At 57.5% G+C, this 27,810-nt stretch overlaps 3 protein-coding genes and 1 long non-coding RNA gene across 4 annotated transcripts; all 4 read left to right on the top strand.

Annotated features, from left to right (window-relative positions):
- The first annotated feature begins 2,776 nt into the window (after positions 1 to 2,776).
- Positions 2,777 to 10,695, top strand: LOC125329303 (lysosomal acid lipase/cholesteryl ester hydrolase-like). Its single transcript, XM_048311052.1, has 10 exons — positions 2,777 to 2,897; positions 4,893 to 4,982; positions 5,486 to 5,651; positions 6,366 to 6,564; positions 6,772 to 6,881; positions 7,197 to 7,333; positions 7,710 to 7,853; positions 8,321 to 8,392; positions 8,930 to 8,995; positions 9,449 to 10,695. Exons 2-10 carry the CDS (start codon positions 4,899 to 4,901, stop codon positions 9,680 to 9,682), a joined length of 1,212 nt encoding a protein of 403 aa, XP_048167009.1. The 5' UTR covers positions 2,777 to 2,897; positions 4,893 to 4,898; the 3' UTR covers positions 9,683 to 10,695.
- Positions 10,696 to 12,064: 1,369 nt separating this feature from the next.
- LOC125329308 lies at positions 12,065 to 24,831 on the top strand. Its single transcript, XR_007205122.1, has 3 exons — positions 12,065 to 12,196; positions 12,668 to 12,676; positions 24,821 to 24,831. It is a non-coding gene; the product is annotated as an uncharacterized LOC125329308 (long non-coding RNA).
- LOC125329302 (lysosomal acid lipase/cholesteryl ester hydrolase-like) lies at positions 16,909 to 24,653 on the top strand. The gene is made up of 10 exons (XM_048311051.1): positions 16,909 to 17,002; positions 17,984 to 18,095; positions 19,061 to 19,178; positions 19,465 to 19,663; positions 20,475 to 20,584; positions 20,888 to 21,033; positions 21,570 to 21,716; positions 22,282 to 22,353; positions 23,142 to 23,207; positions 23,293 to 24,653. Exons 1-10 carry the CDS (start codon positions 16,941 to 16,943, stop codon positions 23,524 to 23,526), a joined length of 1,266 nt encoding a protein of 421 aa, XP_048167008.1. The 5' UTR covers positions 16,909 to 16,940; the 3' UTR covers positions 23,527 to 24,653.
- A 308-nt stretch (positions 24,832 to 25,139) lies between the features above and the next one.
- PAOX (polyamine oxidase) lies at positions 25,140 to 27,809 on the top strand. The gene is made up of 7 exons (XM_048311050.1): positions 25,140 to 25,284; positions 25,610 to 26,102; positions 26,182 to 26,381; positions 26,609 to 26,864; positions 26,981 to 27,093; positions 27,167 to 27,324; positions 27,640 to 27,809. Exons 1-7 carry the CDS (start codon positions 25,140 to 25,142, stop codon positions 27,778 to 27,780), a joined length of 1,506 nt encoding a protein of 501 aa, XP_048167007.1. The 3' UTR covers positions 27,781 to 27,809.
- The last annotated feature ends 1 nt before the right edge of the window (position 27,810 follows it).

Here is a 27,810-nt window from a genome sequence, read left to right on the forward strand (position 1 = left end):
GCTGGGTTGGGAACCAGACCCAGTGGCTTATTCCCCCTGCCCAAAGGAGTCCCACAGGCGCCGCGGCTGGGTCCTGCTTGGAGAGGCAGAGGAGCCCCCGAGGCACAGGCACAGCTGCAGCACAGAAAGCCTGGCTGTGCCCAGGGAAACAGCCTGGAACGTGTGAGCGGGACAGCCCTGGGGCAAGGCCCCGAGCAGGGGGAATCCCCCAGCTCCAAGGCAGGAGTCCACAGCTGGACGGACTCTGAATGTAGTGGGTTGCCTGGCAGATCCAGAAAACCTCCAGAAAACTCCAAGCCCTCTGCTTCTCCTCCCAGCCAGGGCAGCAGCCTGTTGGCACAAGTCTCTCGTGGCATGTCCCACTTGTGAGCGCCTCGCCAGCGTGTGCGTGGCCAACAATCAGGACAATCCCAGCTGGAGTCAGGACGTGCTTTGCCCCACCGAGCAGGAGCTGAGACTCCGAGGGGACACACGGGTGGGAAGGGAGCCCGGGAAGATCCATGTCCCTGCCACTCCCAGCCCAGCATCCAAGGGACAGCTGCCTCTCCCTGAAGCCAACGAGGTCTTTCCACCCCGCCGACGACCGGGGGTGATTTGCGAAGCAGCTGCGGAGGGAGGGCAGGGCGGGGTTTGGCGGCAGGAGCAGTAAAATGATCAGGTACTGAGGGAGCTCGGCGCTGAACCTTGCTTCTCCCCCTGGTGACAGAGGAGGAAAGCAAACCAGAGAGGCGGGTGGCCCGGGGGCTGGGGTTGGGTGGGAATTTTTCACCAGCAGACTTTGCATTCTGCTACTGACAAAGCGGAAAAACCTGAGCCCAAGTTTCTCGCTAAATTAAACTCGACAGCACTGACTGCGCACGCAGAGAGGAACATCCCGCCTGCTCTGCGACAGAAGGAGCACCAGAAACCCTTAAAAGCAGCTGAAAAGCACAGAGGATTTATGGAGGGGCTTATTTCCCCCCCTCCTGCTCCTCCACAACTGCAGGAAGAAGAAAAGCAAAGCCAGCCAGGGCATCGTGGTGAGGCTGGCTGGCAGCAGCCTCTGGGGACCTTTCCCGTCCTCCCAGGAGACAGAGCTCCATCCCCACAGAGCTCCTGCCCCGGGTGGCCATGGCCAGGCCACACAACCACCTCACGCTCAAGGAGACGTGGACAGCCGTGGTTGGTTGGGTTTGGGGTGTTTCGATGCCCCAAACCGCTCCACTTCCCGTGAGGGTTTGGGCAGGAGCTCGTTCCCCTCAGCAGCACCTTCCCAGCCCCTCTGCTGCCCAGGCTTTCCTGGTTCCCCCGCAGAGCACCGTCCCGTGGACAAGGGCCCCTCCAGGACCTCAGTGCCCACACGGCCAGACAGCAGCAAGCTGAAGTGCAGGGGGATTTAGGAAAGAACCCCTGAGATGCAAGCAGCGTGGGGCAGGTGCTCTCTGTGCATGGGAGACGTTCCCTCCCAGGACTGGCATCGTGGTCACACCAGTCCTGTCCTAGCAGCAGCCCAGTGCTCACCCTCTGATTGCCTTCCAGTAATCCCGTCATCTCCCCGTGCCTTCCAGTGGGTGTTTGTTGTTACGAGAGGAAGATAAAATAACTGTTAAAACCTGTGGAATAAGCTCGGCTCAGAATTCTTAAGTTTTATCCCAGTTTTTTTTCTGATTTGCTCGTGCCTTAATAGTCTGTGCAGTGATTCACCCTGGGGGGCTCCCCGCTAATGTGGCCCCAAACTTGATGCCAGGACCTGGAGTGGCCATAGGAGCCTTTCTGATGTCCTGTCCCTAAGAGGAAGACAAGTTCTGTGGGTGCTGGGATGGAGGGGGAGTGTTTTTTTCTTGTCTAGGCATACATGATCCTGTTTTTCCACTTTTCCTCCTCTCCCTCCAGAGAAAAAATCAGATTCTGCTCTGAGCCACTGCTCCTTTGAGGGTGAGCCAGCTGGGAGGGCTTCTGGAACTGCCTCCAGCTAGTCCTTGGTGAAGGCCAGTCGCTGTAGCTCCAGACAGAGGTGGTTATTTGGGCTTTCCAAAGCACGTTTGCATTTGAGCAAGCGTGGCTGGACCAGACCTGGCAGGTGCTGGCTGCAGGAGGGATGCAGGACAGCCAGCACCAGGGCCCTGCAGCCTGGGCACCTGGGCAAGGGGTGCAGAGCTGGCCGCGAAGGCAGCGGTGCCAAAAATGACACCCACAGCCCGTGTCACCCCTCAGCATCCCTGCAGGGACCTGCTCAGGCAGCAGGCAGCTCCTGGCCGAAGGCTTCGCCAGCTGGGAAGAGGGGAAGCCTGGGGAGATGTGAAGTGTCCATCCACAGCTTCTTCCCTCCCCAGGGACGGATTTATTTTTCTCTCTTTTTACAGAGCACCCCCTGAAGTCACAACGGGGACTGGGAGTTCTGCCTTTTCAAGCTCATTCCGTGCCGGGAGGTGGCGGGAAGAGCTGGAAGGAGCTGGGACGGCTTTCCCACTGGGGTTTGCTGGGATGAGCTGGGCTGGTCCCACTCACCCCACAGCACCCAGGGCACCAGCACCAGCCCTGTGCACCAAAGGCAGTGCCGGGGCAGGTGGAGAGGCCAGAGGCTGCCCATCCTCGAGTCCGCAGAGGCCATGGGCGATGCCAAATGACTCCATCGGGTGGAAATAACCAATTTGTGACAGCTCTCAACCCTTCTGCCGTGCCTCGAAAACATTCCCAAGCCAGCTGGGGCAGGGAGGGTGTCTCCTGCCGAGCAGACTCCAGCCCTCAGGTGAGTTACGCGTCCGTGGGAGGAGGGATGGGAGGGAGTGGCGGCCCGTGACGCTCCCGAAGCCGCGGAGCAGAGGCGGTAACAGCCGGCAGCGGGCACCTTCTGCTCGGGGGACATCGGCCACAAAGGCTCCCGCACCTCTGCTGCTGCAGCCCCCGGACCGCGACGGGTAATCCCTGCTCCTCGGGTGCCATCCCTGGGGCCAGCGGGACAGGGCTCGGGGAGGTGGGACAGCAGGCCTTCCCGGGACTCCTGGCTCCAAGGGAATGTCTCTGCTCGGGCAGCGGCCGGGGAGTGTTTGGAGAGGGGTCAGCGCCGTGCTGCTGGTGGGAGAGGTGTCACCCTGCTGCACCTCTCGGAGGTCCCCGGCGGCTCTCAGGGTCTGCTGAGACGAGGGACATCCCACAGAGGGAATATTTTTCCAAGCTGACTGTTGAGAGGAAAGGGCCATCCCAGGCAAGGCTCTTCCCTGGTATTTGCACGCCCTTCTCCTGACGCCACACCACAGAAATGTGCTCAGTCTCCCCTTGCTTTCCCTAAAGGCTCGGTCTCAACGCGCGCAGAGCCTCGCGGAGCCCAGCGGCAGGGTGCTGGCCCCAGACCGCACCCCGGGGGGCTCAGGGTGATGGTGGGGAGCCCTCGGTCCCCCAGGCGAGCAGCAGCCCCGGAGATGGGTCCCTCCGTCCGGGCACAGCCCCTCCGAGCCGGTGCCGTCGCCGGGAGGGGGCCCGAGGGGTGTCCGAGGTGCAGGTGCGCTGCTCCTCCTCACGGCCCCGCTGCGGGGACAGCACAGGGAGCAGGTGGCTTTTCTCCCCGGCTGCCAAAACACCTCCTGCAGCAGGGAAAGGGGAGGATGAGGGGCAGTGACACGGGAAGTGACAGAAACCTGCTCCCGGTTCTCCTCTCTTTCAGCAGGGGAGCAATGGGGAGGGTGTAAGATGCCTGGCGCTGGCCCTCAGCGGGAATTTGGCAGCTCCCTGCTGAATTGCTCCGCACGATTGAACTCCTCTGAGTAGCTGAGGCAGTGTTTCTGCTGCGAATTTGTTGCCTCCAACAAATTTACCCATTCCTATATGGCAGGGGTCTGCCCGTGGCAGGGGGGTTGGAACTGGATGGTCTTTAAGGTCCCTTTCCACCCAAAGTGTTCTGAGATTCTGCGTTTCTGTGAAATCAAAGGTGTTTTGTGGTAGGAACCAGCCGAAGCAGACATTTCAAAGCCCTTCCCAGGAAGAACAGGGGTATCCTGAGATGGAATTTCACTCAGGTTTGCAAAAACAAGCCAGGAGTATCCCAGGGTCTCTCTCAGCCATAGGAAGAACCCAAACAAACCACGTTATTTGATTTCTTCTCAAGAACACGGCCCTGCGACTTAAAACTGGGTGGTTTACTCCTCATTGCTTCAGCTATCAGAGGAACAAAACAATCTATTCTTCCAACTATGCGAGACATTATTTTAAATGAAAAATTTGTAATTACTGTCCTCTGAAAGCAGGTTTGCCTGGGCACACGCAGGTGGACCTGTACCTGTGCACGTTTCTGAGTACGAGGGCCTGACAGAGAACGTGGGATTAAAATGTGCTGGAATTTGGACTCTGGCTTTGTCCGAGATTAGCAAAACGAGCCATTTTCAGAACCAGTTAGAGGGCTGGAAGTTTAAAATCATTTCACCTGTTGAGGGGTCAGGTTAAAACACTGATGGAAGTGCAGTGCACGTCAAAAGAGCTCCCCAGCTCCTGTGCCAGTGCCAGCACAGTGTCTTATTACCGCAGGCCTGGTTCCTACGGTATATCACCGTGTCCCGCAGCTATAGGGAGGAGGAGGAGAAGAAGATCCAGCAGGCAGGAATTGTGCAGCAAGATTGATTTATTTAATTATTTTACAAACTCTTTTATAGACTTTTTTCTTCATAGTCTAATTGGACAAAGGACCAGCCACCCCTTGGGGGTGATTGGCCAAAATCCTAAAACATCCATTATCAAAATATTTTCTACTATACCATAAACAAGAATTTCCAAGGTTGCAGGTGGCTTGGTTGTTTACATTCCCTGCTACCTCTTCTGTGAGAGAGAAAAGTCTCTCACGGACTTAGAAAAATAACAAGAATATCCTCACTAACAGCATTTTTGTACCTACAGTGTCTCACGCTGCTCATGACATTTTGCAGAGCACCATGACGTGGCTGTTCCTCACCATTGCTTGCTTCATGTGCGCCACCAAAAAGTCAGGAGCCAACCCCGAGGTGTCCATGGATGTTGTAAGTCCCTTCTTTTCCTGCTCGGTTGTGCAAGTTACCTGCGCTGCCATGATCTGCGCAACACCCACAGTCCCTGGGTGTCTTCACCGAGGTTTGGCACCAGGATTTTATCAGAGATTTGTCTCCCTGTTCTTATGCACGTGGAGATTTATGGCAGACATTTACGGGGGGCTTCGTTCCAAGTCAGCGGGTTTGGTCAGGACAGCGCTCTCGGGCTCAGAGCTCGGCTGTCTGTGCTGTCCCGCTCTTGATTGCAACACAAAAAGTGACAGTTCTTCACCAGACCTGCTCAGGGACCTGCCAAAAATTCTGGCTGAAGTCATGACATCGCCATGGCGTTGGTGGAGGGGGCACTGGGAGGTCCTGAGCCCACCCTCCCCCTGGAGTCCCCACCACCAGCACTGATGGCTTTGCCCAGCCAAGCCCTGCCCCCCCTCAGGACAGAGACCCTCCCTCCCTGGGGACTGTCCCACGCTGTCCTTCCCTTGCTTCCCTTCCCACAGGACGAGATTGTCCAGTACCACGGGTACCCCTACGAGGAGCACGAGGTGGTGACAGACGATGGCTATTACCTCACCCTGCAGAGGATTCCCCACGGCAGAGACAACCCGGAACGCTTCAGCATCTCCCACGGGGCAGAGGCGCAGGCATCCAGCGTGTTCTGCCTCCGTAAGTGCCACAGGAAGCTCTGCCTGCTCCGGGCACCCTGAGAGCTTTGCTGGGCTGGAGAAGCCACGGTCAAGGCTGCCTCACCATGGGCTGGGTCCTCCAGGAGGCAGCTTTCCCTGGAGGAAAAATCAGGCAAATAGCCTTGGGAGCAGAAGAAATGCAGGTGCCCACCATGCTGGCCTTCCAGTTCTGAGAGGATTTGCTCCAAAGAGGAAGGAGAATGAATGGGACAGAGAAATCTTGCCCCACATTTTACCTCAGCTCAAAACCAGGCAGTGGAGTGGCAAAAAGCCACTTGCCAGGAAAGGAAACCAAACCAGGTGTCCAATCCAATGCCATCTCACCACTTTGGATCCTCCCTGTGTCCAGTCCAATGCCATTTTGGGACCCTCCTGTTCTTCACTCAAACCCCTGTTTCAAAGCGATGCTGGGGTGACGCCCTGTTCTTGGCAGTGTGTCCCTCTCCTGGGAAGCAGGAGGACTGGCATATGAACATGGCAAGTAAGTGTGAAACACCCCAGATTTCCATCTCTGCCCTGGGATGACCCAAGAGCCTTCTTCAAAAACACCTCCCCAGAGAGGCTGAGGACAGAGGTGACCGTGTCCCTGCACTGGTGTCCCTTCCTGGGGAGGTGCTGCCACAGCAATACCTGGCTCTGAATGATCAGTTTTGCTCGTGGTCAGAGAAAATGATTCCTCCTCTTCTTCCTCCAGCTCCAAAGGCCGTGGTCCTCCTGCAGCATGGCCTGGTGTTGGAGGGAAGCAACTGGGTCACCAACTTGCCCAACACCAGCCTGGGCTTCATCCTCGCCGACGCCGGCTACGACGTCTGGATCGGGAACAGCCGGGGGAACAGCTGGTCACGGAAACACAAGGAGTTTGAGTTCTACCACCAGCAATACTCATCCTACAGGTATTTTCCGTGAAACTGGAGGGTGGGCAGGTCCCTGGTACCCCCAGCAGTGTCCACAGGATGGAGGAGGGACACTCCTGACAGTCACACCCTCTGCCAGTGGGCAGAAGCAGGGTTGCCCATTCCTGCCAGAGCTCTTGCCTGCACCCAAGTAGCCACGGCAGGGCCAGCAGGGGTGATTTTGTCATGTGCCTGTCTCCCCTGCAGCTTCCATGAGATGGCCATGTACGACCTTCCAGCGACCATCAACTACATCCTGCAGAAAACAGGGCAGGAGCAGTTGTACTACGTGGCTTATTCCCAAGGCACCACCACAGGTACTGAGGAGGAGAGCAGGCCTGGCCGACCCACATCAGCTGTGCACCCCCAGTCTGGGAGCGTTCCTAAAACCTTGGTCAGGGGGGGTAATGTCCAGTCACTTCCAAACAACAGAAGGGAAAAGAGCAGGTCATCGCTTTAACAGAAGGGTTTTGAGCAGTGGCAGCCCCAAACCAGATGCATCCCATTGCTGCCGCAGCCCGACCTGCCAGAGCCACCTCTGAGGGGTCTTCTGATGGGCACACACACAGCTGGGAGCCAACAGCTCCCTCAGAAACAACAGCGCAGGGTCTGCTTCCTTCTCCCTCACGCAGGTTTCATCGCCTTCTCATCCATTCCCGAGCTGGATCGCAAAATCAAGATGTTTTTCGCCTTGGCTCCCATCACCGTGAACTCAAACATGAAGTCACCCTTGGTCAGGGTGTTTGACCTTCCCGAGGTGCTGATTAAGGTACGTCCTCACCACACGTGAGGTGTGAGGGGGAGGAGGGACTGGGAGGTCACCTGAGACACGCAGTGCTTGTACATCACCTGCGCTCTGTGTTTGTGCCTGTGCTCTGAGCCTGCAGGGTGTGTAAATCGTCTTCCTGTCCAGCCTTAATCAGAGAAGAACCATTTATAGATATTGGTTTTGGGTCCCTTCTCCTAGGAGAAACCTCACCTAGGAAGGTCAGGGCTCTTCCAGGGCCATGGCCATTTCTGAAAGGCCAAAATGACGAAGCACAGCAAAGCTGTCGGCACCTTTCAGGAGTGAGCAAAGAGGTGGGGAGGACCCGGAGGCAAAAAGGAACGTGAACCCCACTGAGGCACCCCTCTGACTTCCACAGCTCATTTTAGGACACACAGTGGTCTTTGATAAGGACGATATCTTGAAGCAAGTGGTTTCCAGAATGTGCACCCACCCCATGCTGAAAAGCCTGTGCTCTCTGGTGTTTTACCTGTCCGGCGGGTTCACCAACAGCCTAAACGTGGTATGTACACTCCAGCTTCCCTCTCAAGACATCCAGCTCCTCACTGTCCGAGCCCAAGCTGTCGATCTGCTGCCTCCACATGGCCTTTCACGTCTTCAATTGGTAGAAAAATTCAGGCTGGAGGCACCAGGGTGGGGGTTTCTCAAGGAAAGCATTGGTGTAATTCCTTAATATTCCAGGAAGGAAATGCGTTAGGAACAACACCTAGAGCTACTGCCATGAGCTGAGCTTTGTCTTTGCAAAAGGATCCTGAGCACAAGCTAAGGAGCCTTACTTTGCCTTGGAAACCAGGCAGACGCCTAACGTGGCCCAGCATCCCATGGGAACTGCTCAGCTCACTGCAGGGAGCTCTACAGCTCTGTGTGAGCCTGTGGGGGAGGCTCGTGTGGCTACTGAACAGGGTCAGCTTTATTTCCAACGTGGATTTTTGGGGGCAGAGAATAAACCTCTCCAACGGTTTCTTGCAGAGCCGCATGGACGTCTACCTGGCCCGCTACCCTGATTCCACATCCCTAAAAAACATGTTGCACTGGCGCCAGGTAACACTCCTGTTCTCCTCTCTCTGCCCAGGGGTTGGGAATAATCCCCCAGCGCTCCCCCTGCAGAGCTGTATGAGGGAGAGAGAGGAAAGCTGCCCCGAAGTTATTTATCCCAACAAAAGAGGTCCAAGAGTCCTCGGGGCTGGAAGGAGGCGGAGGTGGAACAAAGCCTGCTGATAAACCAGGACAGGAGATGCCAGAGTAAAGGCTGAGGGTCAGTAAGAGCACTAATTATACAAGTCATTAATGAAAACATTCAGCTCACATCCTCCTGCTGATGGCATTGACCACAACACACAAAGAACTTGTCCAAAGGTCTGACTCACCTCTCGCTTGAGGTTCTTGGTTGTACACCAGGTTCTTCCCTGTGGGTTTCCGTGCCAAGGTCTTCCTGGGGCTGAGCTCTCCTCCCAAAATCCAGCACCAGATGTAAAGAATCACTTCCCTGAGCTTTGGTGGCAGTCAGTCCCCTGTCACCTGTGTCTCAGAGACCCCTCCAATGCACGGATAATAAATGTAACTCTCCTCCTTTTCCAGCTCTATCAGACGGGGGAATTCAAGTGTTATGATTACGGCAGTGACAACGTGCTTCATTACAACCAGGTAAGAGAGAGCCTTGCTCAGAGAAAAAAAGCCAAATAAATATTGCAACATGAATACTGCAGTGGTTGAGACTGAATCCGGAGCACTGAGCAACCTGGGCTCGTGGAAGGTGTCCCTGCCCATGGCAGGGGGGGCTGGAACAAGATGATATTTGAGGTCCACTCCAACCCAAACCACTCTGTGATCCCAGGAATTACATGGTGTTTATGGAATTTACTCATTTTGTGGTGCTTATGGGATTTATGGGAAGCAGGTTGGTAACTTTCTTACACAAAACAGTCACTTGGTGATGACTTTTTGACCCTCTGGTGAAGAGCACAGGAGCCCAAGGCATAGTGAGGCTCCCTGGGGATAGTTCTGCTCCTATCCCTTGGGGTAAGGGAGAAATTCCAAGCAGCCACAGGACACACTTTGAATTTTTGGCTTGCTCTTCACCTCCCTCCTGTTTTCCAGAGCACTCCTCCCTTCTATGAGCTGGAGAACATGAAAACCCCGCTGGCTGCCTGGTATGGGGGCAAGGACTGGATTTCAGCCCCTGAAGATGTGGACATCACCCTGCCCCGCATCTCCAACGTGGTCTACAAAAAGTACATCCCCGAATTCGTCCACTTTGACTTCCTCTGGGGCAAGCAGGTCTACGAGCAGGTGTACAAAGAAATGCTTGACCTGATGGAGAAGAGCGCCTAGAGCTGGAACAGTGATTGTTGGCTTCTCAGTGACTTCTGGGGCTTCTCTGATTGGGGAAAGAAAAAAACAAAATGAAGAAAAACTGGGGGCGGGAAAGCTCAGTAAACTGCTACACTTGGTTTGGATTGGTCCTACTCTGGCCAGAGAGGAAACCAGCCAGCCCAAGGGCTGGGAAAGCACTCTGAGTTGAGGGTCAGTAGGCGGAGGTCCTTGCAGAAGTCGAGCACGGCCCTCACCCCCTGGGTCTCCCAGGCGCCTCACTCGCTCGCGTTTCCAGCAACAACCCATTGCAGTGGAATTTGGCTCCTGGGGGCCGTTGTGGACTCTGGGATCCCTGAGCTTGGGCTCCCAGCTGCAAACAGCTGGACAGAAGCTCCGTGCCCTCCTGGATGCTGGTGTCTCACAGGAGCAGGTCTGCTGGGATGAAGCCGCGGGGTGGATGAATCCTGTGGGGCTTTATTCCCCTCCTGGCAACGCTTCCACACCGAGGATCCCAACACCCTGACATTCCCTGCCTTCACTCAGAGTCAGAAGGAGCTCTGAACTTCCTGCCTGGTGACAGTGAAGAGTGGCCATAGGTTTTTTTCCATGAGAACTGCCCATTTCACTGATTCAGGGAGCATCTTAGATCCGTGCTGCTTTGGATAACCTTGCTCATGTTTCAGTGAGTTCTACCACGAAACACCGTTTTGCACCACTTTAAGCAGCTCTAAGGAGCAAACCCAGCTGGAAAGGTCACCTTTTGCTGCCTCTCAGGGAATGCTTTTGTGGCAGACAGAAGAAAGCTGTGGTGGAAAGCAGTAACGAGTCTAAATCTGTTTTCAGCTTCTGGATTAAATTATTAATAATACCTTGATCAGAGAAGGAATTGTGAATTTGCCTGTTTGTGTAACTATCTTCTTAAAATATGCCTGGGAGTAAGCAGGGCAAAGGATAAGGTCCTCTTTCCACAAATATGTATAAATGATAATAATAATAATAATAATAATAATAAATTGGATAGTGTCTACTGGGCGCTGTGTGGTTGCACTGTTAACTAGAGGTTAAAACTTCCCCTGGGAGGGTGGGCAGGCCCTGGCACAGGGTGCCCAGAGCAGCTGGGGCTGCCCCTGGATCCCTGGCAGTGTCCAAGGCCAGGCTGGACATTGGGGCTTGGAGCAGCCTGGGACAGTGGAAAGGGTGGAATAAGACAGGCTTTGGGGTCCCTTCCAACCCAAACCATTCCAGGGCTCTGTGGGTGTGGGGGTTTTCAGCACACTCTTACCACATGCAGGTGAGGGAGAGCTGCTTGCCCAATGCTCCTCCTGCTCAGGGATAATTTCCAGTGGCTGCTCATGCTGGCAGACGCCCACGGTGCCACCAGCACCTCCCACCCTGTGCCCTGCAGGGAAAACATGGGTGGTGAGGAGGGTATTGAGCCCAGCTCAGCTGCTCTCCAGAGCCAAACTGTGGGGTTTTAGCAGCAGAGTTCCATCCAGGTGTCTGGAGATGGTGGCACAGGGCTGGTGGTGCCTTGTGGGACAGCTGCAGCGGGCTCTGCTTGAGTTACCATCTGTGAAGTGTTTCACTTTCTACCTTACATCTGGAAGTGACCACAGAAGGAAACAGGATGGGGTGGGGTGATCCCGGGGCGCAGGAATGAGGCTGTAGGTTAGATAGGATCTACCTGGATTGCCAGCGATTAGCTGCCTCACTTGGGATATTTGTAACGACATCTTCTGTGTGATCAGCTGCTCACAGCGGGGCTGTGCCCTGGAGCAGCATCTTACAGGACTGCACTGTGCTCGTGCCACGGACAGCAGTGCAAATGCAGGATGACTTTTCCACCTTGGCAAATAAACACCCAAGGATGCCAGCAAGATGTTTCCCCAGCAGACTTCTGAAAAGCTGGCAGGAAATTAGAGTCCTAGAATCCATAAGAGGCCCCTAAGGTCATCAAACCCAGCTGTGCTCACCACTACACCACGTTCCCACCTGCCATTTGTTTTAAGTTTACTTTAAAAGCACCAACTTTTAACTTTTGACAGACAGGTCTGTGCTGATTGCACAGGGTATCACAGAATCGTGGAATCACAGATGCTGTGGGTGGGAAGGAACCTCAAAGCCCATCCAGTGCCACCCCTGCCATGGGCAGGGACACCTCCCACTGTCCCAGGCTGCTCCAAGCCCCAATGTCCAGCCTGGCCTTGGACACTGCCAGGGATCCAGGGGCAGCCCCAGCTGCTCTGGGCACCCTGTGCCAGGGCCTGCCCACCCTCCCAGGGAACAATTCCTGCCCAATATCCCATCCAGCCCTGCCCTCTGGCAGAGGGAAGCCATTCCCTGTGTCCTGGCCCTCCAGCCCTTGTAAAGAGTCTCTCTCCATGTCTTCTATAGCTCCTTCAGGTCCTGCGAGGCCCCAGTGAGGTCACCCCAAAGCTTCTCCTCTCCAGGCTGGACAATCCCAGCTCTCCCAGCCTTTCCTCCCAGCAGAGCTGCTCCATCCCTCTGATCAATTTGGTGGCCTTCTCTGGAGTGGCTCCAGCAGACCAATGTCCTACATATCTCAGTCCATGGTGATCAGTTCAACCTCTCACCCTCAGACCTCCCAGCACAGCACAAAGCCTTCACCACCCTTTTCATCCTCCCCGTGTGGGCAAACCTGCCTCAGTCACACACCTCCAGCGGGGAGGATGTTGATCACTCAGCCTCCTGTTTAATTTTCTTCCAGATGTGCTCATGCAGAGTGTGTCACATGAGGCCATGAGGGCTTAAGGCTGTGTCACGTCCCGCTCAGGGCACGGCGGTGCCACTGTGCTGGCTGACCCTTTCCCTCCATCACACAGTCAGTGAGAAGAGCAGCAGCCACACAGCAGCTGTGGAGCGGAGCACAGGGCCTGCCCCAGGCTGTGCCCAGGCCAGAGGGGTGCTGAGCACCCCTCCCACAGCCTCCTTCCCCCAGGCACAGGCTTGAAGGGAAGTGGCGCTTTTGCAAGTAATCCAGAGATTGCTCTGGTGCCTGCTTTAAGCAACGTGCTGGCCTGTGGGGTTGTTTAGAAACTGATTTGTCCCAGGGTTAATCTGGGACAAGGTTTCATCGAGTTATGACAGATGGTATGCTGCCTTTTCACATCTTTTTGATCCTTAATGGCCTGGCAACAATTCCCACAGCCATTGCTGGGTAGATTTTTATCTGACTCTTACTTGGCCGAAAACACTTTGCTTTCTTATTTCAGGAACCCACAGCAATTTCTGTGTCATTTCCCCTGTAATTTTCAAATTTTCTTTTGGGTTTGGTAGATGAATCTCTGAGAGAGACACCCTGATCTTTGAGACTTGCATTTTCGTATGCTGGGACTTCAAGCAGGTGGGAATGGGATAAGGCCATGGAAAGTCACAGTTCGCTGAAATCAAGATCAGATGTAATCATCTCCACAACTTCACAATGTTGATCTTCATGGCTCTTCTCCCAGGCAACCACTGACAGAACGAGAGGACACAGCCTCCAGCTGTGCCAGGGGAAGTTTAGGTTGGACATCAGGAGAAAATTCTTCACTGGAAGAGTGGCTGGGCACTGGAATCATCTGCCCGGGGAGGTGGTGGAGTCAGCGTCCCTGGAGGTGTTTAGCAAGGCCTGGACGTGGCACTCGGTGCCAGGTTCAGTTGATGAGGAGCTGTAAGCTCACAGGTTGGACTTGAGGATCTCAAAGGTCTTTTCCAGCGTGGTTCGTTCTGTGGTTCTGTGATCATCCCTGACCCTGGACTATGTCTGTGGGAGGTGTTCCTGCTCCCTAAAGGTCTCTGATAGCCCTGAGCAGGGCTTTGGCAAAGCTGAGCCAGATCAGCTTTTCTCCAATATGCTGGAAAATAATCTCAACAGCACTACGACACCAAGTTTGAAAACTGTAAGTATTTCTTCATTGAGAAATTTTGCCCAAATTGTCCCAGGTCTGTTCACCCACAAACCAAACTTTAAAACACACTTTAAAGTGTAAAATTACACTTTAAATTGTACAACAAAGAGAGATCAGGGAAGAAGCACAAGAAGTTAAGGGTTGTTCTGGGCTCTTCTGAACACAGGAACAGGGGAGGAATTACCAGAGAAAAACCACCAGTGATCACATCTCCATTATTTCCCAATCCACATTCAGAAAGGTTTATGCTGTTGTTTATTCAGTTTCATTACAGTGAATGAAATGATTGCACGAACAACTCTAATGAGGTGTTGTGAAAAGACCAGCTGCTTCCTCAAGCTCCACTGTGCAACTCTAGTATCAGCAAAACCCTTACTAAATGTGTAAACCAGAGATATCCAGCCTAGCTGAAGGGACTTTACACTAGGAGAGGTACAAGCAGATAAGGACTGCTTCCCCCACCAGGTTTAACTTGAGCCACGTTCTCCGAGGTTGCTGCGAGGGAGCTGTGCTTGTCTGGCAGGGATTGCACAAGAGCTGCCATTCTCTCAGGGCTTAAGTCAGGATGATGCTCCCTCTCCCAGCTCAGGATGCCAGGACCAGGTGACTTGTGACTGGTTCACCCCTGTGCTTGGCAAGAGGCACCAGCCAGCATCGTGGGCACAGTCTGGTGGCTGGCACATGTGGGAGAGCAGCAGGAGGAACAGCAGGGCAGGAGCTGGAGGAGAGGTGAGCACGGGTAGCCCAGGACATGATTAACCCCAATGCAAGTGCCGCTTGCACCCCGATGTGCCTCAGAGGAGGTGACTCAGCAGCAGCAGACCTGCCCCTGGGGGACAGCAGGGGGGACACAGCTGATTCCATGGGCTGCTTCTCTTCCTGTTGTGCCAGCAGCAGGTGGGGTTGCAGTCCTGTGATGCCCCAAATGAGGAAATGAAAGGCATCCCGCAGCAATGCTGCCTAATACCTGTGAAGCTGAGGAGATGCAGAAGCAACACATGACACCAGAGGATGTAACTTTTGATTCTTAAAGGGCCTGAGAGGCCAAGAAAAATACAGGCTTTGAGCCTCAGGCCGAGCCCAGGAAGCACATGGATGACTCGTTAGCTGGAAACCCTTGCCTTCCATGTCACACCTTGACCAGCCCACCTGGACACACACCCCTCTGAGAATCGTGGAATCCTGGAGTGGTTTGGGTTGGAATGGAACCTTAGAGATCACGTCATTCCATCCCTGCCATGGGCAGGGACACCTTCCACTGTCCCAGGCTGCTCCAAGCCCCAATGTCCAGCCTGGCCTTGGACACTGCCAGGGATCCAGGGGCAGCCCCAGCTGCTCTGGGCACCCTGTGCCAGGGCCTGCCCACCCTCCCAGGGAGCAATTCCTTCCCAATAGCCCATCTAAACCTAACCTCCTTCAAGTCCTCAAAGGTCTTCATGCCTCCCTTTGACCAAGCTACACAAAAGTTCCTCAGTAAAAATCCAGCTGCTTCTTTTGGCACCTTGTCTCCCTCCATTACAGGTAGAATAACTCCAGATGCTGAATCACACCCCTCAGCACTGACACACTGCTCCAATGGCCTCATTCCACAGCCTGAGGATGCCAGAGAAGTCTCTGCTGCCTTTCCAACCTCTGTTACTATTATTTTATTACTGCTATTACTGCTACTTAGTACCACCCCTAGATAATGAGGGGTTAGAAGGCAGAAGCGTGGGCAGCAGGGGAGGGGGGGATTCTGCCCCTGTGCTCAGGTGAGACCCCACCTGGAATTCTGTGCACAGTTCTGGTGCCTCCAACACAAGAAGGACGTGGAACTGTTGGAGCAGGTCCAGAGGAGGCCGCTGAGTTGCTGAGGGGACTGGAGCACCTCCCCTCTGGAGCCAGGCTGGGAGAGCTGGGGCTGCTCAGCCGGGAGAGGAGAAGGTTGTGTGGAGAGCTCACAGCTCCTTCCAGGGTCTGAAGGGATACAGGGAAACTGGAGAGGGACCCTGCAGCAGGAACTGGAGGGACAGGACACAGGGAATGGGTTCCCAGTGCCAGAGGGGGCAGGATTAGATTGGGTGTTATGAAGGAATTGTTCCCTGGGAGGGCGGGCAGGCCCTGGCACAGGGTGCCCAGAGCAGCTGGGGCTGCCCCTGGATCCCTGGCAGTGCCCAAGGCCAGGCTGGACATTGGGGCTTGGAGCAGCCTGGGACAGTGGGAGGTGTCCCTGCCCATGGCAGGGGTGGCACTGGATGGGCTTTGAGGTCCTTCCAACCCAGATGGGTTCCATTCCACGATTCTCTGACTCTGTGTAGAGGGATTTTTGTGCTCACAGGTGAGGGAAGACATTTCCAAAAGCCCAGAGCAGGCACAGGTGCAGCACCAAGGCAATGAAGGCGCTGAGCCCTGGCCACACCTGAGGCGGGGAGGAACACGCCCACACTCGGCGTCAGCGGCCGTGGCACCGACAGAACGTCCCAGCGTGGGGATGGAGCAACGCAGGGCTGCCTTTCACAACTCACATGCCGCTCGTGCACGGCAGCAGCAGCACTGGAAGGCAGCCTGTGGCCAGGGAGGGCACATGCCAGCAGAGCCAGCCACAGGCTCGGGCTTTCAGGCGGCTACCAAGGCAGGGAAAGGCGTGGGCTGGGTGGTCACGGGCTGCAGGTGGAGAACAAACACCTCTGCTCTGTGCAATACCTGTGGCTTTGGCCAAGCACAGGTGTTGCACCAGCTCTCCCCACACCGCTGGCTGCTGCTGAGACCTTCAGCTTGGTGCTTTTCCAGAAGGGACGTTCAGCCTGCTGCTGTTCCAGAAAGCCCTGCAGAGCTTTTGTGACTTGCCCCTTGCTGCCACGACACCTTTAGGACCTCAGGGCCGTGAGGAGGCTGCCTGGGCCACTGTCACTTTTCACGGGGGCTGGAATGACCAACTGTCTCCCATCCAGGCAGGCAGTAAGGCCTGACCTATCCTTGGGGTGTCCTTGGAGAGCTCGGCATGCTGCTGAGGCTTTGTAAAGATGGTAGAGCCCAGGCTTTTCTGTCACACCAGGAACTCTTCTAAATGACCCTGAGAGTTAGGAAATGACCCTGGGAGTTAGGAAATGGCCCTTTACAAAGAAAAGCTGTTGGCATTATTTTTTTTTTTACTGTGGCTATCATGAGCTTAAGGTGCAACTCCATAGCTGGAATTCCTCCGCACGCCAGTCCGGCTGCGTCTGGAAACGCAATCCTCTGCAAGCATGGAAGTCACGGCCACACGGAGGGAGGGACCACGGGAGTGATCAGCACTCATCTGCTAATTGGAGGGCACGTGACGAGGCACGGCAGGGTGCCAGCGTGGCTGGGCTCTGACACAACGTGGTCCTTTAACTGTGGCGGTGATGACAGAGGCACCAGCACTGCCACCACCAGCCCGCTCAGACGCACCAGTGGGCTCGGCCTGGTAACGTATTTTCCTCTGTGTCGCTCGGATCTGTGTCCTTTCGGAGCTGTCCCGAGGGGGGAAAAGCCTCGGTTGCTCTTTGTTACTTTTGGTCTTAACTCGCATCTTGGTGATACCACGGGGAGGTTTGCTGGGAATGTTTCAGGGGGCAGGGAAGTCTCATGGCGTGGGAGATCCACTGGGAGGAGAAGGAGGGAGGCAGAGAGCAATTCACAATTCATGCTGCCGGGCTGAAGTTGAGCTCTAACTTTTGAGAGGCTGGCAAAACATTAGAAATCATATATAATATTAACTGTGTGCATTAAAAATAGACCTCTGCTCAGCTCAGGAGTCTCTAAGGTAATCAAAAAGGTTTCTGCTTTTTTCAGGCTATGCTTATTTAATAAATAGCCTTCCTATGAGGCTCTACCAGTTTCAGTTCATAGGATCCTTCTGTTTACAGTGAGTTTTGGGTACAAAAGCTAAGCAATAGAGAAACAGGAAAAGTATAGACACTGTCATAGCCCAGCCACCCTAAACATGTTCCTTCCATAGCATGAAGTCGCCCTTAAGATTCATTTCCTCCCTAAGACAACTGGTTCAATGGTTTAGTTCTCGTATTGCACAGCTGGTTCTCCTCTTCTTGCCATTAAAAATGCAAAAAAAGGGTCCTGCCTGTTACCAGACCCTGTCTGTTACAGAGGGGTACAACAATTCTCATGTGGACTGTAAAGTAAATTGAAACTGGGAATTCCCTCCACTGTCCCAGCCCAGAAGACGATGTGTGGTCTTCAGATATGTGAGGAACTTAACTCATCATAAGCTAGTGGGACCAAACATTCATATCAAATCTGATGATAATAATAATAATCAACAACAATAACAACAACAGCATTGGTGTTGCTGGTTTTGTTGTTGTTGTTGTTGTTGTTCCTATTCCTATTATTACTATCATTATCGTTATTTTTGATGTCATTGTTATTGTTATTATTATTTACACAGGCACAAGATGTGGCTGTTCATTGCAATCCTGCTTTTCGTACAAGCACCCACGAGCTCCGAAAGTGCCGCCGAGCAGAAAAAGGCTCTAAACCCCGAGACTCTCATGAACGTTGTAAGTCAGGAGAACTCTGAATTTCCAGTCTGAAAGTCTGGGCACGTTCAACTGGAGGAGAGAGGGTTGGAGGGCACATGGAGAGGGCTGGTGTTGTTGAGCTGCTGCCATACGACGCTGCCTCCACACCATCATTAACAAGTTCCTCCTCCTCCCAGCAGAATTAAGCGCAATTATCAGCAGGGCAGTTAAGAGATGGGGATAATCCCAGACTGGATTTGATCAGATATCTCCCCAGAGGGTAGAAATTTGTGCGTGGCTCCTCTCCTTCAGCTGCAGCAAATCGCTCAGGGCCATGTCCAGGTGAGCCCTGGGAGACTCTGAAGCTGGGTTTAGCTGGACCCGGGACATGGGCAATAAATTTGCTGCAGTTCATCTTTCCTGCCAGCCTCGTGACAAAGGGAGCACACAGCCACGTGTGAGCAGGACCACAGTTGGGTTTCACCAGGCGGAAACTTCCCAATCTGTGGAGCTTTCAGCATAAATAAAGCTCAGGCAGAGCCTCAGGAGCCTTGCAGTGAGTCCTGTGGGGTTTATCCCATTGCCCTTCCAGTCAGCCCAGCTCGGCAGGTTCCATGTGCCTCACCGCCTTATCTGCCCGGCGCATCGGCTGGGAGCCTGATGTGCCATGTGCTCTGTCGGTGCCAGGCGCCAGGAGAGCGGGGTCGGCCGTCAGGAGAGCGGGGTCAGGCGTCAGTAAATCCTTTCGGTTTCAATCGTCGTGGTTGGAACCATTCCAAGCCCTGGAGGCGCCCGCGGCTGAGCGTCTCCTCTTCCCTTGGGCAGATCACCGGGGCGGGATTTGGACAGAGCATCCTCTGTCACAAAAAGTCCTCAGCTGGTCCAGAGACACCCCGGGCAAAGCCACGCTCCGGAACTCCGCTTTTACCGAGGGATGTGCTCTTCGAGTCAGACAAGCACCTCGGCTACGGGAAGTTTTCCACATGGGTTTTTCTTCCCTCCAGAGCCAAATCGTCTGCCACAGAGGGTACCCCAGCGAGGAGTATGAAGTTCTGACTCGTGATGGCTACTACATCCGCCTGAACAGAATTCCTCACGGAAGAGAAAAGCCTAACAGCAGAGGTAGGGCTCTATTTCGCTCAGAGCCAGCACAAAAAGCCCTGAATGTAAGCAGGTGAATGGATGAACCTGGCCAGGCAGGGGGAATAGTCATTGTTAAAGCAAAACCACTGAATCCGTGGCGTTTCTCCAATTTTCGGTCAAAGCTGTAGCGCCAGGACACGTCATCAAAATGCCCGTTTTGCATGTCCTCTGGCAGTGCAAGGAAGAGGCTTTGCTGGCCTTAATTTGGGGTGAGTGAATAGAGGGAACCTGGTTCAATGGAATGTGCTGTTTCTTTTGCACCCAGGGGCCAAGCCAGTCGTGTTTCTCCAGCACGGGATATTTGGAGAAGGCAGCCACTGGGTGGAAAATCTGGCTAACAACAGCCTTGGCTTCATACTAGCAGACTCTGGCTATGACGTGTGGCTGGGAAACAGCCGGGGCACGAGCTGGTCCCGCAGACACCAGCACCTTTCAGCTGACCAGGTGGAATTCTGGGATTTCAGGTGGGCTGGAGCGCGTTACAAAAGCCTGGCAGTGTTCTCTGCCTGCCACCAAGCTCTAGGCAGAGGTGGGTGCCTCCGAGCAGGCAAGTCAGAGCACCTAATCCTGGCACGGCCTGTCCCGGGGAGGATGCAGGGGCCGGAGCAGACCTGCCTGCTGACACGGTGCCAGCACCTCCCTGCAGCCGCCGAGAGCACGGGGCAGCACTGCCTGCACGGGGACACGCAGAGACACCGGCCCTGCCTCGGGGGCATCCGCAGGGACACCGCTGAGATGTCCACAAGTGTCACTGCCACCTCCCTGCTCCTCGACCTTGTTGCCCCTCGTCCCCGAGAACGGCTTTTTAAGCTGCTACCGCCTCTCAAGAGCTGATCTTCAGAGCAGATTGCCCAAGCTCCTAAACAGGCTTTTAGAAAAACCTCACAGAGCAGGTCTGCCCTTCGCCACATCCCACCAACAGGCACACGGGCAGGACCTGGTGCTCCATTCCCCTCTGGGAAGGAGCATCCCCAGGAGCAGAGCTGGTGCTGTAATCCTGGTAGGAGCCGGCTCCGGGTCTGCAGAGAGGCTGGGTATGGCACTGGAACGCTGGCCAGGCTCTGCACAGCCTATTTACTGCTCACCACGGCCGTGGGAGGACTAAGCCCTTTCAGGGCAGGATGATGCCACGGCAGGAAGGATCCATGCCAGGAATTTCCTCCCGGAAAACCAGCCCCGGGTGTTAAGCTGGGCAATGCAAGGCAGCCAAATCTCACAGGTGAGTTTTCCCACCGGTTGCTGCCTCATAACCAATGTCCCCCTGGTGTGTTGCAGCTTCCATGAGATGGCGATGTACGACCTGCCGGCCGCCATCGACTTCGTGCTGCAGAAAACGGGGCAGAAGCAGCTCCACTACGTTGGCTACTCCCAGGGCTGCACGATCGGTGCGTTCCGAGGGGCTGCCGCCGCCTTGGCTTGAAAAGCCTCATTGGCTTGGTCAGCAGAAAGCGGAGGGGTCCCCTCCGTGTGGGCTCAACAACCACTGAAGTGCCTGCTCAGCCAAGGGAATAAAGGTGTTGCCTCACTTCGGGCATCTCTTGCACCAACATTTAGCAGGAAGGGGGCAAGAGATCTCAGATTCCCAAGTGGAGATAATTAATTAAACAGACCTGGGGCCAAGGGAACCCTCAGATTAAGCACCTGAGGAAAGATGGAGCAAGCCTGAGGTTGTTTTTCTGTTTTCTCAGCCTTTATTGCGTTTTCATCCATGCCCGAACTGGCTCAGAAAGTCAAAATGTTTTTTGCCCTGGCTCCAGTAGTGACAGCCAAGCACGCCAGAAGTCCCCTCATGAAGCTGCTCTTCCTCCTGGACAAAAATCTCAAGATGATTCCGGTAAGGGATTACTCCATACCCTTCTGCCCCAAAACTCACTGGTTCTGGAGAAGGGATCATGCCCAGACACAGCCCCTGGGGCTCTCTGACGCAGCAGAAAACAGTTAATTCCTGCTGATTTATCAGCACAGACACGATTCAGGTGCACACACAGACCTGGGTGGCCACTTTGTTGAGTGCATGTCTTCCTTCCATCTGTAGGATGAAAGTGGCCTTTACATGGGGGCACTTGTAGGGGCCCTAGACTTGAACACCTGGAAAAGAGCAGCTTTGCAATGTTGATTCCACGAAAAACAGATCCAGTGCTTGGGGGGAGGTGGGAGGAAGTGGAGAGTTGTGAATATTGATTTCCCTGGTGTGTGTTCAGTCAGCATCAGCTCCTGCAACGAGCTGTACACGTCTTTGTGGGGCAGGGGGCAGGGGGGAGTGGGTTGGACCCCTGGACGTTCCCTCGCTGCCTGGATGGTGGGATAGTCCCGGGGCTGGGCTGCAGGGAGGGAAAGGCAGGAAACGCGCGTTGCCCTTCGCTCCCGCAGCTGCTGCTCGGCAGAACGGACGCGTCCCTGCACATGCGGAAGCTGTGGCGGTTCCTCCCGGAGCTGTGCAGGCACACGCTGCTGCACAGGCCCTGTGCCAACCTCCTCTTCCTGCTGGGCGGCCACGACGAGAAGAACCTCAACATGGTGGGTGTGCCGTGCCGGTGGGGACGGGGGTCCCAGGGCCGCTGGCTCTGCCACCCGCCCTGCCCAGCCTCTGCTGCGGCCACTGGCCCCCAGTGCTCACAGCACGCAGACCCTGCACGGGCAACACGTGTCCCTCCGCCAGCTGCTTCTCCTCCTGGGACAGGAAAAGCCCCCAGGCTCCGCTGGGTGGTGTCAGTGGCCAGGTGGGCCTTGATAACGCCTCTGAGCTGGGGCTGCCTCTCACTGCAACCACCCCGGGTGCAGCCCCTGCTCTGACCCACCTGCTGAAGCAGCATCTGGGTGACCTCAGGTGGTCACTGAGGCCTTGGGCACAGCCCCCGAGCCTGGGTAACGTCTCTCACAGAGCTCACCCTTTATCCCCATCACTCTCCTCCTGGCGCTGTCTCGCAGCAATTGGTTTTTAATGAAAATTATATTCCTGAACCTGGTCCAGCTCTTCAGGCAGGGTGACTCAGCAGTGGCTGCTCTGGGAAACACCTGGCAGCTGCCACCCTCGCTCCCATCCGCTGGGAAGCAATGACAGCTGGGATATGTTTCCTTGCAGACACGGCTGGACGTGTACACATCCCACTATCCCGACAGCACCTCTGTCAAAAACGTCATCCACTGGGCCCAGGTAGGACCCCTGACACACAGACACTTCACCCCTGGCATGGTCCCTTCCCCGAGAGTCTGCTGTGCCCAGGCAGACGCGAGAGTTCAGGGATCTTGGACACTGGCAGCTCCCGAGAAAGTAAAGGCAAGAAACGAGGTGCTGGATGCAGGACGAGCTGCCCCGGTGCCTCTGGGGACCAGGGCACTGCAGGGCGTGCCCTGTGCTGTGCCAGGCAGGACAAGGGACAGGATGGGGAGGCCACAGATGGATGCTGACACCCCCGGTTTGGGCCCCCCAGGGATCCCCAGAGCAGAACTCGGGGACGCTGAGTTGGGGGGTAGGAGCCCAAGAAGAGGCTGGGGGAACTGGACGAGGAGGTAAAGGGGGACCCAACAATATCTCCCCCTGTCCAAAGGGGTCCTGGGCACCCTGGAGATGGACTCTGCAGCTTCAGCACTGGCTCTGCTGGAAACAGGGTCAGGCTGGAGGGCCTCACATGTGTGTGCCTCCTTGCAGAGACAAATTACAGGCAATGGAAGCTGGAAAAGGTGGTCAGGTTGTTGAAGGAACCCCAGCAGCACCCTGTGCACACACAGCTGGTGGTGAGCAGGATTTCAGAGGGAAGAGCGTGGCACCAGGGCAGTCAAGGAGTCACGTGCAACACCTTGGTTTGTCAGCCCATGGCTAGGGACGGGCCTGGAGCCAGAGGAGCACCCTCTCATGATGGGTCCCTCGAGGGGCCAGGAGATGCCAGACCCACGCAGTGGCACTCGCTGGCCTCCCACAGCAGATCCGTGCTCTCCTCCCAGGTGGTGAAATCAGGAGAGTTCAAAGCCTTCGACTACGGCAGCGAGAACCCAGCCGTGTACCAGCAGGTAGGAGCTATAGTGGCAGAATGGTGGGGCAGGGACAGAGCGGCCTGCAGGGACTGACCCACTGAGAGCCCCCGTGTCCCGCCAGGACACCCCGCCCCTGTACCGCGTGGAGGAGATGCCGGTGCCCACGGCGGTGTGGTCGGGAGGGGAGGACTGGGCAGCCGACTGGAGAGATGTGCGCCTGCTGCTGCCCCGCATCGCCCACCTCATCACCTACACCCACATCCCCGACTGGAACCACTGGGACTTTGTCTGGGGCCTGGATGCCCCCGGGCGCCTCTACAGCAGCATCCTGAGGCTGATGGAGGGGTCCTGGTAGAGTGGCGGCTCCCGGGGAGGGGCCGGTGGCCTGGGCCCTGTCCCTCGGCTGAGACAGCCCGAGGAGGGGGTGGGACGCTCCCTGCTGTCCCCTCCTTCCTGCTGGCCTGACACGCTTGTGGTGATGGTGCTTCCCACGCATCCCTTGGTTGTTGGGGTCTGTCCTCCCTGCTTGGGAGCTGCTCAGGGACCGGTGGCACCGTGCCAGGAGGGCAGCACCGGGGTCAGCCAAGGCACCAGGGCAGGCAGGAGCCACCGGTCCTGCTGGAAGGGCCCCGAGGTGATGGTGCTGACCCTGAGCTGTGCCGGGGGGACATGGGGACCCTGCCGTGACCCCACAGTGGCTGCCCAGTGGGTTGTGGATTAGAGCACCCAGCCCCTGAGGAGGTGGGAGGGAGCTGGGCCTGTTGAGCCTGGCTGTGGGGGACAGGCTGACAGCAGCCCCCAGCCCTGGCACAGAAAGGGGTGGAGGGGATGGAGGAGGCCAAACCTTTCTTGGCAGCAGCAACAGGTGATGCAACGAGGGGTTCTGGCCCCAAACTGCAGCCCAGGGGCATTCAGGCTGGATTTGGAGAATCCTTTTTCCCCAAGACAAGTCCCTAGGGAAGTGCAAGGTCTCCATCTGGGCCAAGCCAGGCACTTGCCTCCATTGTTTGGGCTGGGACTCGGGGGCCAGAGGTGCCCAGGAATGGCTGCTTGGCTCAGCATTGGGTATGACCATCCCTCATCCCCGGGAGATGGTGACCCCAAATGCCCTGGGCTGGGTTGCAGGGCCACCATCCCCACCAGGAAGCTGCTGCCAGGCTGATGTCCCAAGGCCGTGTGTTCCCACCCTGCTGCTTGCTGCAAACATGGAGGTGGGGAAAATCCCTCCAAAATAAAACCCTCAAAGGCGGTTTCAGGAGCCTGTGCTCGACACCCCCAGCTCTTCCTTGCATGTGAATATTTTCTGGGGAGCTGCCAGGGCCAGCAGGGACACGGTAACCCCAGAGGCAGCTGGCACAGCTGGGTGGCACAGTGGGTTCTCCGAGGGTCCCAGCTGGGAGCATCCCAGTACATCCCAGTACCCTACCCCACCCCTGGGCAGGCGGCCGGAACGCTTGCTGGCAAAAAAACCCACCAGAGAGCCTTGGGAGTGGAGAGTCTTATTGTATTCATGAAGGTTCGGGAATCACGGGAGGCTGGGAGCGCTGGGACTGGCCCTTGGGGCAGCCCTGCTGGGATGTGTGTGGCGGGACAGCGGGATAATGGGCAGCCACGGCTCCTCCACCGTGCCAGGCTGGCCGGGCACGGAGTCAGGTGGATGAGAAGGAGCGGAATGGGGAGAGGAGGAGGGTGGGGAGGTGGTCCCAGGGCTGCCCCTACTCCAGGAGAGGTCCCCTCTCCCACCCCGGCTTTCTCCTGCCCTCCGTGGGTGCAGGCAGCTGCTTCATCACTGCACCGGGACCCACGGGCATCCCTCCATCCCTCTCGCCGTCCCTTCCCCCGTGCCTCCCTCCATCCCTGCCTTCCTCCTTCGCTCCTGCCGCGGCTCGGGCCGCTCCAGGGGCGGTGCCGTTGGCGGCGGGCGGTGCCAGCGGCGGCGGAGGGCGGGACCGGCCGGCGCGGGCGGCCATGGAGGGCGGCGGGCGGCGGGTGGTGGCGGTGGGCGCGGGGCTGGCGGGGCTGGGGGCGGCCCAGCGGCTCCGCGGACACGGCTCCCTCCGCCTGCTGGAGGCGGCGGCCCGCGCCGGCGGCCGCGTCTGCACCCGCCCCTTCGGTACGGGCGGGGAGGCCGGGGAGGCTCCGGGAGCGGGGGTGGGCGGCACCGGGGGGCGGGCCCGGGCCGGGGCAGGGGGCGGCCGTGCCGGGATGCGGGAGCTGCACCTGAGCCCGGGGGCCCGTCCCGAGCGGGCCGGACGCGTGGCGGGGGTGGCCGGTGCCGCGGGGGCCGGGCAGAAGCCGGTCACGGGTGGCACGGGGCAGCGGGCGGGCTCCGGCCGTTCCGGGGGCACGTGGCGCCCGCGTCCTGCTGCGCCCCGAGGGCTGCTCCGCGGCCGTGGCTCGGGGTGACCCCCCCTCCCTCCCTCCCTCCCTCCCGGCAGCGTCGGGGCTGGCGGAGATGGGGGCACACTGGATCCACGGCCCCTCGCCAGGAAATCCCGTGTTCTGCCTGGCCTCCCGCTACGGCCTGCTGGGCCCGGAGGCCGCCCGCGAGGAGAACCAGCAGGTGGAAGCGGGGGGCCACCCCCCGATGCCGTCCGTCACCTACGGCAGCTCGGGGAAGGTGCTGAGCCCCAAGGCAGTGCGCGAAGCCCGCGACCTCTTCTATGCCCTCCTGGCCTCCACCCGCGCTTTCCAGGGGTCCAAGGAGCCACCGTGGCCCAGCGTGGGCCAGTACGTGCGGGCAGAGATCGCCCGGACGGTGCCCACGATGGCGGGGGGCCAGGAGGATGCCCGGCAGCTCCAGCTGGCCGTGCTCGCCGCCTGCCTCAAGCTGGAGTGCTGCATCAGCGGGACCCACAGCATGGACCTGGTGGCCCTGGAGCCCTTCGGGGAGTACGTGTCGCTGCCCGGCCTGGACTGCACCTTCCCACGGTAAGCGCGGGGCTCCGGAGCGGGACACGCAGGAGCGTTCCGGGGGCCGCCCCGTCCCCAGCGGTGACTCCTCCCACAGCGGCTACAGCAGCTTGGCCGAGCGCCTGCTCTCGGATCTGCCCGAGGGCACCGTCCTGCTCAACAAGGCAGTGAAGACCATCCAGTGGCAAGGGTCCTTCCGTGAGGAAGGGGACGATGCCAGGGTTTTCCCCGTCCGGGTGGAGTGCGAGGATGGAGATGTCTTCCTTGCTGACCACGTCATCGTCACTGTCCCGCTGGGTGAGGAAACCAACACCTTCCCTCTCCCCCCGCCTGTCCCCGCCGACCAGCTGGCATGGCTGGAGACGGGCAAGTGGAGGGGAGGGATTACCTAAACCCCTTCCCAGCCTCCCCTCTCCCACTGGGAAGAGGTTGGAAAGGGGTTCGGGGAGGTCAAAGCATCTCAGACCCCATTTAGGAGCCCAGCTGAGAGCTGCCCCATTGCCTGCCCGATCTTGTGGCTGCAGGTTTCCTCAAGGAACACCACCAGGAGTTCTTCCAGCCTCCCCTTCCCGAGCGGAAAGCACAAGCCATTCGCCACCTGGGCTTTGGCACCAACAACAAGATCTTCCTGGAGTTCGAGCAGCCTTTCTGGGAGCCCCAGCAGCAGCTCCTGGAAGTGGTGTGGGAGGACGAGTCGCCCCTGGAGGAGCCCAGCGCTGACCTAGAGGCCAACTGGTTCAAGAAGCTCATCGGCTTCGTGGTGCTCCAGCCACCAGAGCAGTAGGTGGCTTGGGGGGGGGTTGGGCATCCTCCAGGCCTTCTCCGTGCCACGGGCGGGCACAGGGAGGGCACGGTCCCGCTGGGCAGCAGCTCTCAGCCCCACCTCCCCGCCCCAGGCACGGGCACGTCCTGTGCGGCTTCATCGCGGGGAAGGAGTCGGAGCACATGGAGACGCTGAGCGACGCCGAGGTGCTCAGCGCCATGACCCGCGTCCTGCGCACCATGACAGGTGCCTCCCCGCCTCCCCGCCCGCCCGCAGCCCCGGCGGGTCTCTCCAGCCCACCCCTAACCCCCATCCGCAGGGAACCCGAGCCTGCCCGCGCCCAGGAGCGTGCTCCGGTCCCGCTGGCACAGCGCTCCCTACACCCGCGGCTCCTACAGCTACGTGGCCGTCGGCAGCTCGGGGGACGACATCGATGTGCTGGCACAGCCCCTGCCCGAGGACCCCCGCGACCCCCGGGTGAGGATTCAGGCCCAGGGGGCGCAGCAGGGACAGACAGACAGGGGTGGGGACAGGCCACTGCGGGAGCACAGGGAGGTGGCACCGCTGCCCCTTGTGGGGGAGGTCACCAATGCTCAGGTCACCTGCACCATTTCCGTAACACTCGTGGACACGCGGCTCCTCCCAACCGCTTCCCAGCATCCTCACGGCGCGGGGTGGGTGCCTAGGGAAGGCAAAGTGCCCACTCCTGGGTTTTTATGCGGAGCGAAGGGGCTGAGGCTGTTTCAGCACAACCCCGCGGCCTCCTGCGCTCACCCCCCCGCCTCACCGCAGCCCCTGCAGCTCCTCTTCGCCGGCGAGGCCACGCACCGCACCTTCTACTCCACCACCCACGGGGCGCTGCTGTCGGGGTGGCGAGAGGCCGAGCGGCTCAACCAGCTCTTCCAGGCGCCCGTCCCCGCGCCTCAGTCGTGAGGCGGCAAAATAAACGCCGGTGCTTCGCCC

This window comes from Corvus hawaiiensis, chromosome 8, assembly GCF_020740725.1.
Source record: "Corvus hawaiiensis isolate bCorHaw1 chromosome 8, bCorHaw1.pri.cur, whole genome shotgun sequence".
Taxonomy (NCBI): domain Eukaryota; kingdom Metazoa; phylum Chordata; class Aves; order Passeriformes; family Corvidae; genus Corvus; species Corvus hawaiiensis.

Bases quoted from the DNA above. Each gene is read 5' to 3' on its own strand.
- LOC125329303 (XM_048311052.1), top strand. From the start codon at position 4,899: ATGACGTGGCTGTTCCTCACCATTGCTTGCTTCATGTGCGCCACCAAA. The intron at 6,882-7,196 runs GTACTGAGGAGG...TCCCTCACGCAG, and splicing joins TTCCCAAGGCACCACCACAG to GTTTCATCGCCTTCTCATCC. The intron at 8,393-8,929 runs GTAACACTCCTG...CTCCTTTTCCAG, and splicing joins ACATGTTGCACTGGCGCCAG to CTCTATCAGACGGGGGAATT.
- PAOX (XM_048311050.1), top strand. From the start codon at position 25,140: ATGGAGGGCGGCGGGCGGCGGGTGGTGGCGGTGGGCGCGGGGCTGGCG. The intron at 26,382-26,608 runs GTGAGGAAACCA...TTGTGGCTGCAG, and splicing joins CATCGTCACTGTCCCGCTGG to GTTTCCTCAAGGAACACCAC. The intron at 26,865-26,980 runs GTAGGTGGCTTG...TCCCCGCCCCAG, and splicing joins GTGCTCCAGCCACCAGAGCA to GCACGGGCACGTCCTGTGCG.
- LOC125329302 (XM_048311051.1), top strand. From the start codon at position 16,941: ATGACAGAGGCACCAGCACTGCCACCACCAGCCCGCTCAGACGCACCA. The intron at 18,096-19,060 runs GTAAGTCAGGAG...TCTTCCCTCCAG, and splicing joins CCGAGACTCTCATGAACGTT to AGCCAAATCGTCTGCCACAG. The intron at 19,664-20,474 runs GTGGGCTGGAGC...GGTGTGTTGCAG, and splicing joins GTGGAATTCTGGGATTTCAG to CTTCCATGAGATGGCGATGT.